Source organism: Camelus bactrianus, chromosome 6, assembly GCF_048773025.1.
Source record: "Camelus bactrianus isolate YW-2024 breed Bactrian camel chromosome 6, ASM4877302v1, whole genome shotgun sequence".
Lineage (NCBI taxonomy): Eukaryota > Metazoa > Chordata > Mammalia > Artiodactyla > Camelidae > Camelus > Camelus bactrianus.
This window is the reverse complement of record NC_133544.1, coordinates 92176165-92195576: the sequence shown is the minus strand read 5'-3', so window position 1 is coordinate 92195576 and position 19412 is coordinate 92176165. Positions and strand designations below refer to the sequence as shown.

The following is a 19412-nucleotide window of genomic DNA, read 5'->3' as shown; positions in this document are numbered from 1 at the left end:
TTAGTGACAGTGTAGGGAACTTAAGGCGAAAGTTTGGGAATGGGGCACCATGAGTAAGCCTAGTAGGACCGGAGTCCAGACCTGGCAACCTCCAGGCCAGCCTCTTTCCACCCACCCCAGCTGCTCTGGCTGTCAGCTGACTAGCCTAACTATAGAGGGTAGCAGGGACGCTGTAGTCCTGGATAAGATGTGTTTCCTTTCTCATTCACAGCCCAGTCCTCCAAGGACAAGGAGGAGGAGAGCTCGAATCAGGAGGCCAAAGCCAAGCCTCAGGCCAAAGCAGAGAACAAACCAGGTGAGAGGATAGTTGGACCAGTAGTTTTTTCCTGCCCCCTTCCTCCCTCCTGTGAGGCAGGGACTGAGGCGCACACCTTGGCCTCTCTGAGCCAGTCAGCTGGAATGCTGAGCTGGTGCTGCCCTGCCCTCTGCTGTACTCTGGCCTCCTCCTTCAGGATGTTCCCTTCCTGGCCTGGCTGCAGCTCCCTCCACGCTCTCCTCAGACGGGGTAGGCAAGGCCTGGCCGGGGGTTGTTGAACATCTACTTTTTTGCTAAATCTTGTCCCAAGTGAGATTCTATTGGGCTGTTTCTTCTTCCCGTCACTTCTACACACAGACAGTGCTGCTAGGGATTGGTCTGAGAGCAGCAACCCCAGTGAGGGAAGGCCTTCAAGGGGCCTGGTGACATAGACATCCAGCATCTGTGTGGCAGCTGGGATCTGGAAGTGAGACAGCTACTGCCCTGTGGACTCAGCACAGCACCCCAGGCCTGCCTGATCCACTCGGCAACCCCCGGAGGGAATGGACTAGCAGTCATTGTTCCCATTCTGTAGACAAGGAAACTGAGGCTCAGAGAGGTCAAGTGACTTTCCCAAAGCCACACAGCCAAGAGATAGCCTTTACCTAAAACCAGATCTCCAGGCTTTCCAAGTCTCCCTTCCCCACAATCCAATTCCAAGGCTCCCCAGCTGCTGCCTTTGAAATCTCTGGGCTCCTCTCCATGCAGTTGGTGGTGGGAAGGGTCAGGCCCTGAGGGCTGGGGCTTTGCCCTCTCTCTCAGGCTGTTCACAGTATTCTTGGCTACCTGGCCAGGATGGAAATATCTATGCATCCAGGAAGAGGAACTTCCCAGCTGTCCTCTCATCTGTAGACATCTCTGTGGACAGGACAATAGCAATTCACATCACATAATTTTACTCTTCCTTTTAACAAGAAATTCCCCAAACAAACCTACTGAGACCCTGAAGGGGACAAGTCCAGTAGCCCTGTAGCCACTCACACCAGCCTTGCCTGCTGCCCTCAGAACCTGGCACGCTCTCCTAACCTGTCCCATGTTTATCTTTTAAAGAGGAGGAGCCAGCCAAGCTCCCTGCAGTCACGGTCACACCAGCGCCTGCTCCAGACGTCAAGGGAGACCAGGAGGAGGATCCTGGCAGCCAGGTAGGCACAAACCTCTTCCCAGGAGGAGAAACTTGAGAGACCCAGGAACCTCAAATGCTGACCAAAAATCCTTCCTTCCTGAAGGTTTGAAATGCTATTTGAGGTTCATTCCTCTGGAGTAAGCCTTGCCCCTTCTCTGAAGATCAGATACTTCATGGCGCCAGTTAATTCACCATAAGGCCTTAGTATGAGTGAGATAATATACATGAGAATGTGTTGCCAACTGTCGCGTCCTGTAAAAACATAAAGAACAGCTGCTAAGGGGTCTGTCAGCAACTAGGGGACAGTGAGACCAGGCATCTTGAAACGCAGGGTGAGGGTCGCTGGGCAGAGGCCTTGGGACCTTCCGAGGTACCTCAGCCTTGCTCCGGGGCTTCCTAAGTCCTGACACTGCTGCTTCGCAGACTCACAGCCTCTTTTTCCACCATGCTCCTCTACCTCTCGGCCTGGCTCACATGGCTTCCTTCCTCTACAGTGCCTTTCCCCCTCCATCTTCATATATCTTAATCTCACCCATCCCTGCAAGCTAGTGTAAATGCTTTTATTTATTTATTTATTTATTTATTTATTTATTTATTTATTTATTTATTTATTTTTTGCCACGAAGCTTCCTTGATCCCCCAGCCTGAATACCTAAAGTACTTTGTCCCTCTCTTAAGGCTCTTACCACTGCCTCCCTTGTACTCTGTGAGTGCCTCTTAGTTTCCCTGTTGGTGGTGAGGTTCCTGAAGGCAGGATCCAAGTCTGAGTCATCTCTGTCTACCCCCTAGAGCGAAACGCAAGGCCCCGCATACAGCTGTGCTCAGTAAGGATTGATTGACTGACAGTAAATAAGTATTTAGTTTGCAAGTTCCATCCTTGTTTGTTTTTTCTATTCGACACCCAGAAACACTCAGTTATATCTCATCCTTAAGCCAGCAACTTTGGGCTCAGTGTCTAAAACTCTTCAGTTGTATCATGAGTGTCCCGAGTAGGCCAATTACAGCCGGACAAGTAAAGAGGATTAAGAGGGTACAGAGGTATCTCCTGGAATCCTGGAGGTGGGCCTAGGCCTGAGAAGGCATCTGTGACCCTGGTGGCCCTCCCGCATGTCCCCTTCTCTGTGGGCATGCTCTATCACTTGGCCTCTCCTGGCAGCCTGGCTCCATCTGCTTCCTTATTAGCATACATAGACTTAAACCACCACCCCAGTGCCCCAGTCCACAGGGGGACCAACCAGTGACTGGCTCTCAGTCTCAGAAGAGAGGGAATCCGTTCAAACCAGGTCAGGAATCCAACCTATGTCCAATCGGCTGTGGCAGGGACAGGTGGGGTGTTTTGACTCCAACATGGAAGAAGGGAGCCACCTATGCAGGGGCTAGTAGGGATGACAGTTCTTAAAGAAGAGGGTGCAGGCTGGGCAGACAGTCCCACACCTATCAATCTAAATGACTTGTCATCTCCTCTAGGAAGCTGCCTCTCCTGATGGGAGTTGGGGAGGGAAGGCAAGAATTACTTCAGACTCAAATCTTCTCACTCTTCATTCCCAACTAAAAGCACAGATACTAATATTTGACTTCTTCATTGAGTGCTCTGAACCCTGGTTTCATTTTAGAATAATTTGGGGAAGCTTTGAAAACTGTCCAGGCCCCGCTTTCAACTAATTAAGTCGGAATGTCTGGGGTAGGTCCTTGGGCATAAATATTTTTAAATCCTCTAAGTGATTTTAATATGCAGCAGCGTTGCGAATCACTGAGCATCCCTTGGGGACTGGCAGTGTCATGAAACTCATTACAGACAGCATGCTCCGCGAGCACACAGCCCGGGCCATTTGTGTAAGGGACTAGACCAGCACATTGTTACAGGTCAGTCAGGAGCGCAGTCTGAGGGCCCTCAGAATCAATGGCTGTTAGAGTGTGTGCAGTCAGTCCGTGGTTCCCAAACACTGGTCTGCAGGTGCAGTGGGCATGTGAAACCAGATCCCTGGCTCCAGTCCTAGAGATTCTACTTCAGTTGGTCCAAGTGGGGCAAGGAAATCTGTATTTCTAATAAGCTCCCCAGACCACCAGGTCTGGGAACCAAAGATATCATTTGGCCCCGGTATTTGCAAAGCAGGGTATCTTGGTGGTTACGAGTTGGAGTTTTAACCATATTCAAATGGCAGCTTCATCATTTACAAATTGTGCGGACCACGGGCAAATTATTTGACTCCTCTGTACCCTAGTTTCTTCATCTGCCAGATAGGTTTAGCTCTGTATATAATCATAAGTTAATTGACTCATGACACATAGTAAGTGCTAGTTGTTGTTGCTGTTATTATTACGCCACTTAGCATGACGCCTGGTACATGACAATCCTCAATAAATAGGTATCATTGTCATCATTCTTTTATACATATAAGATAGCACAAGAGTTAAGGAGTTTAGTGGACTTAGCAATGTGAAGTGACCACCAAAGATATGCCATATTAGGCAACATTAATGGACGCATACTATCTAAGACTCTGTGAGGTGTTCTGTGTTGCTTTAGAGACCTCCTTGTGGGGTATAAGCTAGTTAGAATGAGTTCACCAAGAAGGGAGGGAGGCTCTGGGCCGCAGTACGGGGGAGCGATAGAAGGACCTGGGGGTCTGACCCAGGGAAGAGAGCTGTCTCGTGGGAGAGTGATTAGCCTTGTTCCGTGTGGCTCCAAAGAGTAAACCTGTCTATACACAGGGGGCAGAACCTTGGTATGAATATGGCCTTCATACCAGAGTTGTCAAGATGACAGAAACTGCTTTAGGGGGTGAGTACTCCTGTCCCTAGAAATGATCCAATAAAGACCAGACAACCACAGGGTGGGAGTGTTGTGAAGGGAGTTTTGCTGAATGCACTGGTTTCCTCCTCGTACTCGAGCAAAAAATGATGGGGGGAATCTGAGAAGGAAAGAAGCAGAGCAGTTATTACACATGAATCTGTTGGTTTGGGCTGCAGGGAGGAGATGCGGCTGGAGCTGAGAGCACAGGTGAAAGGACAGGTGATGAGGCTGAAGCTCCTGAGGGTGAAAATGGAGAGCAGAGTGGAGGTGATGCTCGACTAGAAGGTGAAGGTGAAGTCGAAGCAGAAGGAAAAGAGGAGGATGAAGGTGAAGGTGGCATCCAAGCAGAAAGGAAAGGAGATGACGAAGGCGAAGGTGAAGTTGAAGCAGAGGGAAGAGAGGAGGATGAAGGCGAAGGTGACATCCAAGCAGAAAGGAAAGGAGATGACGAAGGCGAAGGTGAAGTTGAAGCAGAGGGAAGAGAGGAGGATGAAGGCGAAGGTGACATCCAAGCAGAAAGGAAAGGAGATGACGAAGGTGAAGTCCAAACAGGAGAAGATGGTGAAATGAAAGGTGAAACTGGAGAGCAGGAATTCAATGCTGAATATCAAGGTGGAGCTGAAGAGGATGAGAAAGGTATAAATGGTGAAGAGGGAGGCGATGGAGGTGACAGTGAAGACAAGGGGGAGGAGGAAGAGGATGAGGAGGATGAGGAGGATGAGGAGGAAGAGGAAGACGAGGAGGAAGATGAGGAGGAGGAGGAGGAAAATGAGAAGCCTTTGTCACTGGAATGGCCTAAGACCAGGCAGAAGCAGGCTATTTACCTCTTTCTCCTGCCCATTGTGTTCCCGCTGTGGCTGACGGTGCCCGACGTCCGGAGGCTGGTGAGTTTGCCCTGCCGTGTATCCCCCGGGAGGCTGTGGGGTCTCCAGGCACTCCCGCGGGAGGTGGGAAGGGACAGGACAAGTCAGCGTGGCAGGGCTCCACCGCAGAGAGGGTCTGAGACGGAATACGCAGCCCCGGAGGGGACCACGCCCCTGGAGGGACATATGGATAGGTTTGGGAGGCCCTAGAATGTGCTTATTTCGTAACATCCACTGTAAGCAATGTGAACTAATTCCTCCTTGAATTCTGTCTCAGTTTCTTGATTTTAATGTGGGGAATGGTGCCACTACACCCCCTCCATATTTCACAGGGATATTGTGAGAAACTAGCGTGGTAAGTGCCAGCATTCCTATTTATCAGGAAAGATCTGACTAACATACTCCACCCAAAGGGGGACCGTATTCTGTCTCCTGGTCAGCAGAGGGGCAAGGTGGGGAGAGGTTTCAAAAGCCAAACCAAACACCTAGATTTGTCTGGTTTTAGGACAAATAGGTCTCTTCCTTTTGGCACCTGCTGAACCCCCTACTGTCTGGATGCTCCTATGGGACCAACCTCATCCTTCTCCAGACATCTTACGGTCCTCACTGGAGAAAGAGATCTCAGCTCAAACATCTCCAGATCCTCTCCATCACTCCTCCAAGCATCTCGTCACTGATCCTGGGGCTCCCTCAGAAGGGCCAAAGACCTTTAGCCTCCAAAACTTATTTCTCTTCCTTTTCCAACTTTCCAACAGGAGGCTAGGAAGTTTTTTGTTATCACCTTCCTGGGATCCATCGTGTGGATAGCCATGTTCTCATACCTCATGGTTTGGTGGGCTCACCAGGTGAGTGTACAGCGGGACATCTGTGGGTCAAAAGAGCTTTTCCTTCAGGAAGAATTTCCAGTACCCAGGCAATGGTGAGGACCAAGTGAATTTGTAGTTTATACATTGTTTGTAAAGGCTTAAAAGTAGACTTTATATTCCAATGAATGCAGTACTTGGTTTTTTCTTTGGAGGGGGTGGTAATTAGATTTATTTACTTATTTAATGGAGGTATTGGGGATTGAACCCAGGACCTTGCACATGCTAGGCAGGCACGCTACCACTGAGCTACACCCTCCCCCCGTGAGTGTGACTCTTCTGCTTTGTAAAGTATTCACACTGTAGCCTGACAGGAGGCCCTTCACAACCTGACCCAGCTGAACATTGTTAGCTTCATTCCCAGCTTTCTCTGGCCCCTCTTCTCTCCATCTGGTGACATCAGTTTTGCCTCATCTCGGGCCTTTGTTCAGTCTCTGAGTGCCCACGGGTTTCCTGCTCTACCGGGAGCACTTTGCTGCTCTGTGCTGACGGAACTGTGGCTGCCGCTCACAGGCTTTTCTCTTTCACTAAGCGGAGAGCAGGCCAGTGTTGCACTGCTCATCCTTCTGCCTCCAGCCTCTAAAAAGTTGCTGGCGTTACAGGTGCGCATGGTTCTGGAAATGGACGTGTGACGTGAACAGGCCTTTGGAGGGGCAGTTCTTTGGGGAAAGCAGAGGTGTTGTAGCTGGAATGACAGTAGGTGGTGTCATAGGTGGGCTTTTAGTCCCGTTTAGAGAAGAGCGGTGTCATTCACTGACGCCTTGAGCAGGGGCCCTATTCTTTATTCTTTCTTCTCCGTGGCCCCCACCCCCCCACCCAAGGCGTTAGTTCTGCCGTGACCCTACCTCACTCAGGCCAAGGGAGTGTCAGCTCCCTGGAAGGTGTTGGCTTTGCACAAAGTAGTATGTGGTTGGTGCTTTGAAGAGGCTCAGATTTGTCACCTGCTGCTTCCAGGTTTCTCACTGCTGTTACTGTTTACCAGGTTGGTGAAACAATAGGGATTTCTGAAGAGATTATGGGTCTGACAATCCTAGCAGCAGGCACGTCAATCCCTGACCTCATCACCAGCGTGATCGTCGCTCGGAAAGGCCTGGGAGACATGGCTGTGTCCAGCTCTGTGGGCAGTAACATATTTGACATCACCGTGGGGTGAGTGGCAAAGTTGCTTTCTAAGGCACATTAAGTACGACTGGAAAACACTGTTGGCTGTGTGTGCTGGGTTCTTGCCGCATTCATTACACGTGGAATAAAAGGGCACTGATATGAGCTTCTGCAAGGCAATAAAGTACCCTCCCTTCATTCACCACAGCCAGATAGGATAACAGAACTGAAATGCTGCATGAAATGTAACTGACTGGAATTCACAGGTGAGTTGAAGAATGAAGTCCATTAAATTCCACTACCAGATACAGTCAAGTGCTTTGCTCACTGACCTCCAAGGTGGTGGAGGTGGGGCTGGACAGAGCAGTGACTCACTCTCACTTCCTGATATTCCTGCTCCTTTGCATTGGGATTCCTGCCAGCCCAGAGGCTCTAAAAGCATTTTGTATAAACAAGCAAATGCCACATCCCCCTGCACAGGTTCCCTTACCCTCTCCTCCCATCTTCAGAGCAGAGCACCTGCCCTATTTTCATTTCCCCAGTCGTGTCCTAGATTTGGGTGGTGGCTTTGGTTTCTTTAATTTGAATTTGTCTATGTGTGTATTTGCAGGGTGCAGTAGGTAAAGGTGCACAGGAGGGCCCTGATTAGTACAGAATTGAAAGAGATGTTACCCTCAGCTAGGCCTTGTAATAACTGATGGAGAGGTCACAGTGTCACACATCTACCAACTTGGGTTAGTCACACCGGAGTCATGAAGTATGAAGGAACCAAACTCAGACCCAGAAAACCTGAGTTTCAATCTGGGCTCTCCCAGTTACTAGCTGTGAGTCCTTGGGCATGTAATTTAATTTCCTTGAACCTTAGTTGCCTCACGTGTGAAATGGAGCTGGTATTTTCTGCTCTGCTTCATAGGTTTGTGTGTACGTGTAAAAATAAGTGCTTTGAAAATTGTAAAAACACTGTGAAGTGCATGGAATTTTTATCACCGTGAAGAACACTGACATTGTTTCTTCCGCCTTGCAGCCTGCCCCTTCCGTGGATGCTTTTCTCTCTTATCAGTGGCCTGCAGCCTGTCCCAGTCAGCAGCAATGGCTTGTTTTGTGCAATTGTGTTGCTTTTTCTCATGCTCCTGTTTGTGATCTCCTCAATCGCATTATGCAAATGGAGGATGAACAAGATCCTGGGCTTCACCATGTTCCTCCTGTACTTTGTATTCCTCGTCATCAGCGTGATGTTAGAGGATCGAATCATATCCTGTCCTGTGTCTGTGTGAAATGGACAAGGATCAGAAAACCATGCCAGAAGTTACCTCTTGTTCCATTAAAGAAAGAATGAACACGATCCAGGAGAGTGAACTGAGTGGCCAAGAGCCTCGTGTGTGGATGTGACCCGGGACTGAAGTTTATCCTCGGAAACACCTGCGACTCATTGTGGGTTAGGCGTCTCTGGAGCAGTGGAGTTCCTCCCCCTGACTGATGCAGACACCTGTCACACCGAGGCCAGTAGGAAGACCCGAGTCGAGGGTTTTCTAAACGAGATCATTGCAGGGTGAGGGATGGGACAGGCACCATCGCAATAAGGCAAGCTCCGTGTTCACACTTCCCTGATCATCCCCGAAGGGCTGCTGACCCAAAAGATGCAGGTGTGGTCTACATGTCACCCCCGGGCCCCTGCCCCAAGCACAAGCTGCAGTTTGCTGTCTCTTCTTTTTCTGTTCAAAAAACGTAGTTCTACCAGGTTTGTATTCATTACAGATTCAGTTGTTGGTGAGTTTAAATAAGGAGCTAAGGCTACAGGAAACAAACAGGAATCGCTAATCATTACACATCATGGTCCCGTAAAATGTGTACCAATGTTTTACAGCTTAGAAGGACTACATTAGCGCTCATTGTTGCGTTTCAGAAAAGTGAAATTAAAATAAGCGGCTCAAGAAATTAAAATTTATAAATTGCCCTTGAATTGGAAGGTGTGGGGATTAGGGAAGGAAAACTACCCTGAGGACTATGTAAAACTATGTTCTTCTTAGGAGATCCAAGTTAGTGCCGTCTCCACCAGGTGGTCACCTTGAGGGACTGGACGTTCTAACAAAGCTGTCCTGGCTCTGCACCCCTCCCTCCCATATTCTCACCCAGCGGTGGCAGCTGCTACTAGTGGGTGAGAGAAAAAGCAATTTTTAGAGAGTCTAAAGTCAGTAGAGCCAAATCTGGCTTATAAAGTAAGAGATCCAGTGGGGCAATGCTATGCTATTTTTGTATGCCATCCTAGATGGGATTATAAAGCAAGAAGATTGATCCCCTGCGTGGCTTACAATTGGATATTAAGGCGATTGTTTACAAAGGAGAAATTCAAAAAATGCTTAATTAACACAAGGACAAGGTGGTGAGAAAGAGTATTCCTGCTTCCAAGGTAGCTGGTGTAAAGGACACCTGACTTTTTAAAACCTGTGTGGTTAAACGTTTCATGTGGAAGCTGAAGCGCGCGTGTATTAAGTACCGCTGTCTGCTGCTTTTACTGGCATCAAGGGGCACATTAAAATGAAACAGTTCTGTGTCACTGGTTATGGAGCAAAAGAAGCTCATGTGAATGGAACTTACAACATAAATATGGCTTTAATTACAAACATGAGAGGATTCCTTGAAGACTAGGAGACAGCAGGAAAAACCGGAACATTTTGGTGTTGAAGGACTACGTTCAAAGTACTTCAGGCCATGGTACGTCTTTTAAGACGGGCTGATTAATTCATGGCCTCACAATTCCAGGATTCACATTCTTTGGAAATGGCTTTTACTAAATTCCAATAAATTGTGAATCCCAGTGGTATTTTACTTTACAAAAATGGATGCGTTCATCCACATCTTTAGGTCACTTTGTCACAATGCTCAAGAAAAGACTGGTGAAGAATGTGGCACCACGTTCAGATTCACACTGTGAAGTCAGTTCCCCTCGGTCCTGGTGCTGCCGCACCGCCGGGGCTGCATGTGCCCTGGCCTGAGAACAGGAGGGACGCGCAGCGGCTGTGGGAGGGAGAGCCACACAACAGCCTTCTGCACGCCAGTGCAGCCCAGCTCAGCTGCCCTCAGGGACGTCCCGGCCTCCCGGGCAGCCTGCCAGCTGACGCCCTTCCCCAGGGCTGAGTGAGGAGTGAAACGCTCTGCAATGATGGCAGTGCTGGACCGCCATTTAATGATTAAAATCACCTGTAATGACTGAACATCTTTTTCCTGATCAGTTTGCTGAATTGCTGCCATTTCTCTTTGCCTCGAAAGGGAGTTCTGACGTCACACTATGACAGAAAAGGGTCAAATATGTAAAATGAAGGCTGGGCCTTGATGGATGAGCAGCTGGTGAGGAGAAAGAGGAGGTTTCAAGGAGATGGAAATTTTATGTAACTTCTAAAAGATGAATTCGTTATGCTTGGAAATTAAAAATTTTGTGATACATTATAAATCTATAATTTATTAAAATTATGCTGTGTTGGAGGTAAAGTACTATCTTAAAATGTCAAGATAATGGTTAGATGGTCCTCTCATTCGATGGGCAGAATGATCTGTGTAGCCAGTTACGTGGGACAAATTCTAGGTCATTCATTCAGCCTGGCAAGTCTGACCTGTCCCCTGTGACTAACTAAACTGGAAGCAGCGGCTGCACAGATAACTTCTCCTTCACCCTCCTTGAGACCGAACCTCCTTGATGGCCCTGGTAATAGGTTTGGACCAAATTTATAAAAATGTAAAACTCCTAATTTAATGAGTTAAGATTCTATATAGTACCAGAAAAAAAGGATGTATTCCAAATGTTAAAAAATCAGTATATGTTTAAATGGTTACTACACATTTTGAACATTATGTTGTACCCTCTTCAACAGATCTGAAAATGTTTTTATTCAATTATAGGCTTGGCCTTTTATGATACTATAAAAGTATCATAAAAAGTCTATATCCTAATTATTATTTATAGATTAAATACCAAAGGGGGCAAGAATCGGGATTTAATATTTAAGGCCCAGTCTGCTAGATAACATTTGAAGAACTGGCTGGCCTCATGGCCACAGAATACACTTGGTTCTGGCTGCCCTCCTCCACCCTTTTTTGGTGGGAGGGTCCCTCTACAGGTGCAGCTTGCAATGTATTATGGGACTGATTACTATGAAAGGTACAAAGAGAGGGCTCGTGAGCAGGGCTGTCCATCCCTAGAGGAGGTCACTAGAGCCGGGCTGGACCCCCTGGCCTAAGGCTGCCCACAACCAAAGCACACTTCTGGTCCTCAGGCCCTCCACTGTGATGAGCAGGCAGATCTGGAGAATTTCATTTACAGAAAATTCCATCAGTTGCTCCAATGGTTTTGTCACAGTACTATGAAAGGAAGAATTTTAAATACAAAAGGAAGGAGCCATCCAAAGAACAGCAATGGTGGAAAGGCTGCGGTAACTTTATCAGCGTCTGTTACCATCTCACACGTGCGCACAGACTTTTTGCATCAGAGACAGAAATTCCTGTATTAATTTGTCCAAAACGAATTTGGAACCAAAAATGAGTCAGCAAAGTACCTACTCTGGGGCCAGAGGGAGAGGACAGTATGAAGGGATAAGCAGAAGATACCAAGTTCTGAGGAGATCAAGGTAAACTGGTGTGCAGCTGCCAGAGAATTCAATTCTGAAATAAAACTCAGTCTTGTATCCAAACAGGAAGGGCAGAGCATGCTAAGACCAGCACAAAGGCAGGCCAAGGACCATCTCAAAGAGGCAGCCTGCTCTTTCCCTTCCTGCTCTGAGATAAAGTGCCTGACAGTAGCTTTCAAGTTCTAATGGGAGAAATAAAAATAAAGCCGGGCCGCTGCGCACTGCCATACAAATGGGAATTCTCTTACCCTGTCTTACAGTGTACGTAGAAGTACAGTATCTGTATACAGCAGGCGAACTCTTGCCAGCTGCACTGAAGTATCAGGAATTACCAGCATGAAATAAAATAAGTATTTATCACCTAAAATGCTGAATCAACATTTCCAGGGGCCATTTCTCTATATACCAAAATGGAAAGACACTTAAAAAAAGCTTAAAATAAGCTGGTGGCTTTAGGGTTTTTAAAACAAAAAACATCCCCCAAAATTAGAAAAAAAAAAAAGACAAAAATCAGAATATAAACAGGTTCTATAACTCCATGACAAGAGAAAAAAATCAAATATTGAAATATATAAAATACAAATGTATGACATTCAAAACACTAATGGGAGGAAGTAGTAAACAAGTCGTACCGGACACAGCATGGTTTATTTTCAACTGGTAAACGAAGAAGAAGAAAATAAAAGACAGATAATGTAGCAAAAGGGTATTTCTCGCCAACATGATTGGCCTTGATTCTCTAAAATGTATGGTCAACAGAGAGAAAATCAAAGAAAAGTTTATATGGTGTTATTTTAAAAGATGATCTACATTTTAGTTTTCTTTTGAGCAGGGTTTACCACTTTTTCTTCATGTTTTAGGTTTTATTTTTAAAGAGTAAATATGTGCAAATAATAGACCCTGGGGATTAAAAATAGGGGAAATAAAACCTAACCAAAAGCAGAAACAAAACTTGGTGTTGGGGGGGGGATAACAAATTGCAACCACTTTTCCAAATGAGGATGAGCCATAAAGAATGGGCTTTACCTTACTTTTTTTGGTCAGGTATTTGAAACCAATAAACTATGACTCATTGCTCCCGGTAGAGAAAAGGTAATCAATCGTGAAAAGCCGTTCTTTTAAGGGGAAAAAAACAGTAACAAAAAACTAGAACGGAGCCTCAGAATTCTGCTTGGAGGGATGTTTGTCACCAGTGCCAAAAGCCACACCCATCGAATGTTTCTCCCATTTGACAACTTTCAAATGATGATGACTTAGAGAACATAAAACAGAGCGCGAGGCTAAGACCTTGAATACTAAAGAAGGACCAGACAGGAGTGGTATTTACAAAGGAGAGGCAGACACACGTGCATAGCACCAGATTTTTCAAGTAATCAAGTTCAGCCCCAAACTAACTGAACTAAAATTTTATATTTTTAAACCTTCCCCATTACTTCCCAGAGCAGAAAGCCGTTGAAGTGTTTCAGCTCGGTGCTATTCACTAACAGTGTGAACTCAAGGGTTTTTTCCTACAGCTGAACTGGTTCTAAGTCTTAGGACTTTAAGGTAACTCCAGTCCCAGTGCCCTGAACTCTGTGGGCTTTTACACATTGGACTGAGGACCATTCTTTTTTTTTTTTCTTCTTTGACAGTGGCTAGAGAATTCCTTCATTAATGACAATGTGTGCAAACACACACCACACAGACACCTTGAAAATCTATAAATAATTCTAACAGCCAAAGGACACTTTTTATCAGAAATTACCCAAAGAAAATGATATTAGAAATAATGGGACTACCAATACTTTTTAAGAGTCTATTTAATACCCATAGTGCTTAAACATTCAGTTTATTGTCTGATTTCTGGATATTTCTGGATTTTAGATTCCATAAACCAGATTCTGAAGGCTTATTGAAAAAGCCAAGTTCCTCAATATGGGAAATTCTATCTGGCTGTACGTTTAGAGAGTTATTATTTTTCTACTTTTGAAAAAATATTTTGAATATATATATATATATATATTAACAGACTATTCCAGTAGGTTATATTCCAGATAAATATAGTACAATTTGCATCATACCCAATATTTCAGATATTAAAATAAAGTTCAAATTTGGGAGAAACTAACATATTTCCCAGCATAAGTGTGCATGTAGAACATTTGGCTTTGTTAAGCTACCTTCCCTGTGTACTGTACGTACCTATTAACAATAGAGGAAATTCTGGACTCGTGGTATATCGAGCCTGACTTTATAGAAGCCAACCTGGAACCTCTCTGGCTCTCCTTCCACGAGGATCAATGAGTCAGGCTGGGCCACGCACACCCCCGCTGTGACGCGCTCCCTGCGCTCAGGGGACAACAGTGACACTAGCGTGACCTTTTGGAATCATTCTCCCAAGTAACAAAATACAGAGAGACAGATACACATATAGAGACCTGCAGCTGCATTAACTTCAAGTAGCAGACAAATAAGCACTTAACTGCCTTGCTTCATAAGTTTAAGTTCATTTTGTTTGCTATATTAAGTTTAAAAATTAAAAAAATAGCAACTTACTATAAACAGTTTAAAATATGTATAATACAACTTCATGGTCAAAACATTTTGAATCATCTGTGAAAACAGGAGATACTTGCATCTTACATTTGTTTAAGTTCCATACACGATGTTTTAATCTGCCTCTTCCAAGAGAAACCGTAAAACAGTTGTCTTCTTTTATGGGAACTAATTTTTTGTTTAGAGCTTTCCTCATTACAAAAATACTTAATTACTTGTTAACCGGAGGGGGAAAAAATGGACACTAAGTGGCTCTCTCCCACCTGTCACTTACTTTCTCTTTCAGACATTCTGTACATAAACTATCTGGACTTTCTGAACCATTTACAAATGTATTTTTAAAAATCGAAGAAAAAAGTTTAGAGTCTGAAAGTGTTATTTTATACACTGACTGTACAATACTTACTGGCAGTACACACACACACACACACACACACACGCGCACGCGCGCACGCACACGTGTCCTAAAGATAAGGCTCTCCAAAGGTTTTGCGACATTCCATCACCCCAGTACTTGGCGGCCTGTCACAGTTGTGTGTATTCTTGACTTGACTCGGTGTGAGGCGATCGTATGCCATCTTGTATTCTTTATCAAATACATCTGTAGAAATTCATAAAGAAATAAAGGCATGAAGAAATTTGTATTTGACACTGCCAGCAATCAAGTTTTTGTCACACTACCGAACTGCAAAATTAAGAGGCCAAGAGGGAGTCTCCAGGTCATTGCTGCCAACGAGAGGACCGCACCATTTCAGAGCTGGTGTGGGGGCTTCAGAGACCACAGCATTGTAGAGCTAGACTACACAGACCAGTGAAATGCAAAGTTGTAGCCAACTGTTTAAAGTTATTCTCTCCCATATTAAAAGAAATTTTGATAAAATATAGATAACAGAAAATTTACCATCTTAACCATTTTTAAGTGCAGTTTGGTGGTATGACATACATTCATAATGTTGTGCAATCACTACCACCACCCAGCTCCATACCTCTTTTCATCTTATGAAACTGGCACTCTACTCATTAAACAATAAAACCCTTCCTCCCTTCCCCTTGGCTCTTGTCAACTACCATTCTACTTCTGTCTCCATGATTCTGACTACTCTAAGTATGTCTTAAGTAGAATCATACAGTATTTGTTTTTTTGTGACTGGTGGATTTCACTTAACATAATGTCTGCAAGGTTCATCCATGTTGTAGCATGTGTCAGAATTTCCCTCCTTTTTTAAGGCTGAATAATATTCCATTATATGTATATTATCACATTTTGCTTATTTGCTCATCCTTCAGTGGACACTTGGGTTGCTTCTACAGTTTAGCTATTACATAATAGTGTTATGAATATGTGTGTACAAAAATCTCTTTGAGACTCTGCTTTCAATTCTTTAGAGTATATACCCAAATGTGAAGCTGCTGGATAACGTGGAAATTCTATCTTTAATTATTTGAGGGGAATGCCATACTGTTTTCTGCAGCAGCTTTATACCATTTTACATTTCTGCTAACAATGCACAAAGGTTTCAATTTTCCCATATCCTCACCAATACCAGTTATTTTCTGAGAGTAGCCATTCCATCTAACGATGTGAGATGATATCCCACTGTAGTTCTGACTTGCATTTCCCAAATAATTAGTGGTGCTGAATATCTTTTCATGTGCTTAATGGCCACTGTCTTATCTCCTTTGGAGAAATACCTATTTACATTCTTTGTCCATTTAGCAATGGCTTATTTTGTTGTCAAGCTTTAGGAATTCTTCATAGTTCTGGATATTAATCCCTTCTCAGATATATAACTTGTAAATATTTTCTCCCATTCTGTGGGATGCCTTTTTACAATACTGATACCACCTTTTGATGTGCAAAATTTTAAAATTTCCATGATGTCTGATTTGTTTATTTTTTCTTTTGTTGCCTGTGCCTTGGGTATCATATCCAAGAAATCCCTGACAAATCCAATGTCCTGAAGCTTTTGTTCTATGTTTTCTTCTATTAGTTTTATAGTTTTAGGACTTACATTTAGGCTTTCAATCCAATTCGAGTTAATTTTTATATAAGGGTCCAACTTCATTCTTTTGCAAGTGGATATCCCGTTTTCCCAGCACCATTTCTTAAAAAGACTGTCCTTTCTCCAGTGAGTAGTCTTGGCACCCTTGTTGAAAACCATTTGACCACAGATGTGAGGGTGTATTTCTGGGCTTTCTATTCTATTCCATTGGTCCACATGTCTGTCTTTATGCCAGTCTATACTGTTAAGAGTTTTGATTGCTGTAGCCCTACTGTAAGTTTTGAAATCAGTTAAGTGTGAGCCTTACATATTTGTTCCTCTTTGAAGTTGTTTTGGCTACTTGGGGTCCCTTGAGATTTCATGAATTTTAGGATGGGTTTTTCTATTTCTGCGAAAAACGTTGAGAGTTTTGAAAGCGATCGCACTGAATCTGTAATTGCTTTGAGTAGTACTGATATGTTAAGAATATTAGTCTTCTGATCTACACACATGAGGTGTGTTTTCATTCATTTATGTGACCTTTAATTTCTTTGCAATGTTTTACAATTTTCATCATACAAGTCTTTCGCCTCCTTGGTTAAACAAATTCCTAAGTATTTTATTCTTTTTGATGCTATTATAAATGGAATTGCTTTCTTAATTTCATTTTTGGATTATTCACTGCTAATTACAGAAACAGAACTGACTTTTGCATCTTGATCTTTATCTTACAAACTTGCTGAACTCAAACTCTAAAATTTTGGGGTTTTTTTTTTTGTTTTGTTTTGGTGTGGAATCTCTAGGGTTTTCTATACATAAGATCATGTCATCTATAAATAAAGATAGCTTAACTTCTTCCTTTCCAATTTGGATGCCTTTTATGTCTTTTTCTTGCCTTGCTGCTCTGACAAGGACTTCCAGCACAAGGCTGAATGGAAGGAGTGAAAGCAGGCATCCTTTCCTTGCTCCAGATCTTAAGGGGAAACTTTCTGTTTTTCACAGGAAGTATGGTGTTAACTGTGGGTTTTTCATAAATGCCTTTTATCAGGTTGAGGATGTTTCCTTCTATTCCTAGTCTGAATTTTGTCAAATGCTTTTTCTGTGTCTATTGAGATATCATGTGGTTTTGGCTTTTATTCTATTAATACAGTATATTACATGGATGGAGCTTTTTAAATGTTAAACTAACACTGCGTCCCTAGGATGAATCCCATTTTGTTGTGGTGTATAATCCTATCCATTTGTTGCTGAAACTAGATTGGTTTGCTAGTGTTTTGTTGAGGAGTTCTACATCTGTATGAATAAGGGCTATTGCTCTGTAGTTTTCCTGTAACGTTTCTGTCTGGGTTTGGTCAGGGTAATATTGGTGTAACTCTCAGAACGAGTTAAGAAGCACTCCTTTTTCTTCTTTGTCTTTTTTTTTCCCTGTCAAGAGTGTGAAGGATGAGTGTCTTAGCCTGGGCTGCTATGACAGAATACCACAGACCGGGTGGCTTAAATGATGAACATTTATTTCTCATAGTTCTGGAGGCTGGGAAGTCCAAGGTTAAGGTACCAGCAGATCTGGTGTCTGGTGAGAGCACTCGTCCTGGCTGGCAGACAGCTTCTTCTGCATCCTCACATGACTGAGAAAGAGGGGGATAGCTCTCTTCTTTTTCTTGTAAGGATACTAATTCCATCCTGGGGGCTCCAGCCTCATGATGTAATTATTTCCCAAAGGCCCTACTTCCGAATACCATCACATTAGGCTTTCAGTGTGTGTGACTTTGGGGCTGGGGGACACAAACATGCGGTCCGTAACAAATGCTGTTTCTCCTCCTCTAAACATTCAGCAGAGTTCACCACCTGACCCTGGGCTTTTCTTTGTGGGAAGCTTTCTGATCACTGACCCGTTCTCTCTGTTTCAGCTCTGCTAAGATTTTCTATTCTCGAGTCAGTTTGGCAGTTTATGCCTTTTTGGAATTTGCTTCTCTCTTCTAGGTTATCTAACTTGTTAGCATATAATTATTTACTGTGTTCCCTCATAATCCTCTTTATTTCTGTAAGGTCAGTATGAACATTCCCTCTTTTATTCCTGATTTCAGTCATTGGAGTCATCTCTCTTTTTCTCTTCGTCTAGCTTAAAGGTCTGTCAATTTTGTTGATCTTTTCAAAGACCAAACTTTTGATTTCGATCAGTTTCTCTATTTTAAAAAATATTCCCCCCCCCATTTCCTCTAGTTTATTTACTTCTGCTCTAATATTTATTTCCTTCCTTCTACGTGCTTTGTTCTTCTTTTTCTAGTTTCTTAAGGTAGAAACTACTTTCACTGCATCTCAAAGTTTTGGTATGTTGTGTTTTCATTTTCATTTTTCTCACAGTATTGTCTAATTTCTATTAGGACTTTTTTGAACCATTTGCCTTTTAGGAATGGGTTGTTTAATTTCCACATATTTGTGAACTTCTTATTTTCCTTCTGTAACTGATTTCTAATTTCATTCTACTGTGGTGAGAGAACATACTCCGTATGATTTCAAACATTTTAAATTTGTTGAGATTTGCTCTATGCCCAAGTATTTGGTTTATCCTGGACAATATTCCATGTCCAGTCGAGAAAAGTATGTCTTTTGTTGTAGTCGGATGGAGTGTTCTGTAGATGTTTCTCAGGACTAGCTGCTTTACAGTGGTGTTCAGGTCTTCTGTTTCCTTGCTGATCTGCTGTCTAGTTGTTCTATCCATTATTGAAAGCAGAATATTAAAATATCCAACTGTTATGGCTGAGTGTCTGTTTCTCCCTTCAATTCTGTTAGCTTTTATTCATGTATTTTGGGGCTCTGGTGTTAGCTGCATATATGTTATAATTGTTATAAACAATTAATAATTCTTGGTGGACTGACTGTTTCATCATTATAAAATGTCCTTCTTTGTCTCTTTTAGACTTTGTCTAAAGTCTATTTTTGTCTGATATTAATATAGTTACTCTAGCCCTCTTTTTAGTATTATCTGCATGAAATGCCTTTTTCGACCCTTTTACTTTCAACATATTTGTGTCTCTGACTAAAGCAGGTCACGCACAGTAACTGGGAGAAACAGACGATCAACCAAAAATGTATGGAGCCCCTCAAATATGTATTTAACTACCTTACATCTTTTCTGATGCAAGCTTAATGTCATTAGTGATATGACAAAACAGTTAAAAGCACAGGATTGGAAATTAAGACTGCTTGGTTCAAATATGGCTGTTACTGCTGTGAAAC

General features: G+C 43.6%; 2 protein-coding genes across 10 annotated transcripts in view; one reads left to right on the top strand and one right to left on the bottom strand.

Annotated features, from left to right (window-relative positions):
- SLC24A1 (solute carrier family 24 member 1) overlaps positions 1 to 11600 on the top strand; it is a 29172-nt gene extending 17572 nt beyond the window's left edge. For 2 of the 4 annotated variants that reach the window (XM_074366307.1, XM_074366306.1), the window contains 7 exons: positions 212 to 295; positions 1346 to 1441; positions 4396 to 4581; positions 4738 to 5096; positions 5831 to 5920; positions 6921 to 7087; positions 8064 to 11600. In XM_074366307.1, coding sequence (XP_074222408.1) covers positions 212 to 295; positions 1346 to 1441; positions 4396 to 4581; positions 4738 to 5096; positions 5831 to 5920; positions 6921 to 7087; positions 8064 to 8313 — 1232 coding nt within the window. In that variant the 3' untranslated portion in view covers positions 8314 to 11600. Of the gene's footprint in view, positions 1 to 211; positions 296 to 1345; positions 1442 to 4388; positions 4582 to 4737; positions 5097 to 5830; positions 5921 to 6920; positions 7088 to 8063 lie in introns of all 4 variants that reach the window. The other 2 variants (XM_074366308.1, XM_074366309.1) reach the window with 2 other exon arrangements.
- A 687-nt stretch (positions 11601 to 12287) lies between these two features.
- Positions 12288 to 19412, bottom strand: part of DENND4A (DENN domain containing 4A) — a 107328-nt gene continuing 100203 nt past the window's right edge. For all 6 annotated transcript variants that reach the window (XM_074366302.1, XM_074366301.1, XM_074366304.1 and 3 more), the window contains one exon: positions 12288 to 14794. In XM_074366302.1, the coding sequence (XP_074222403.1) occupies positions 14658 to 14794 (137 nt within the window). In that variant the 3' untranslated portion in view covers positions 12288 to 14657. The remainder of the gene's footprint in view (positions 14795 to 19412) is intronic.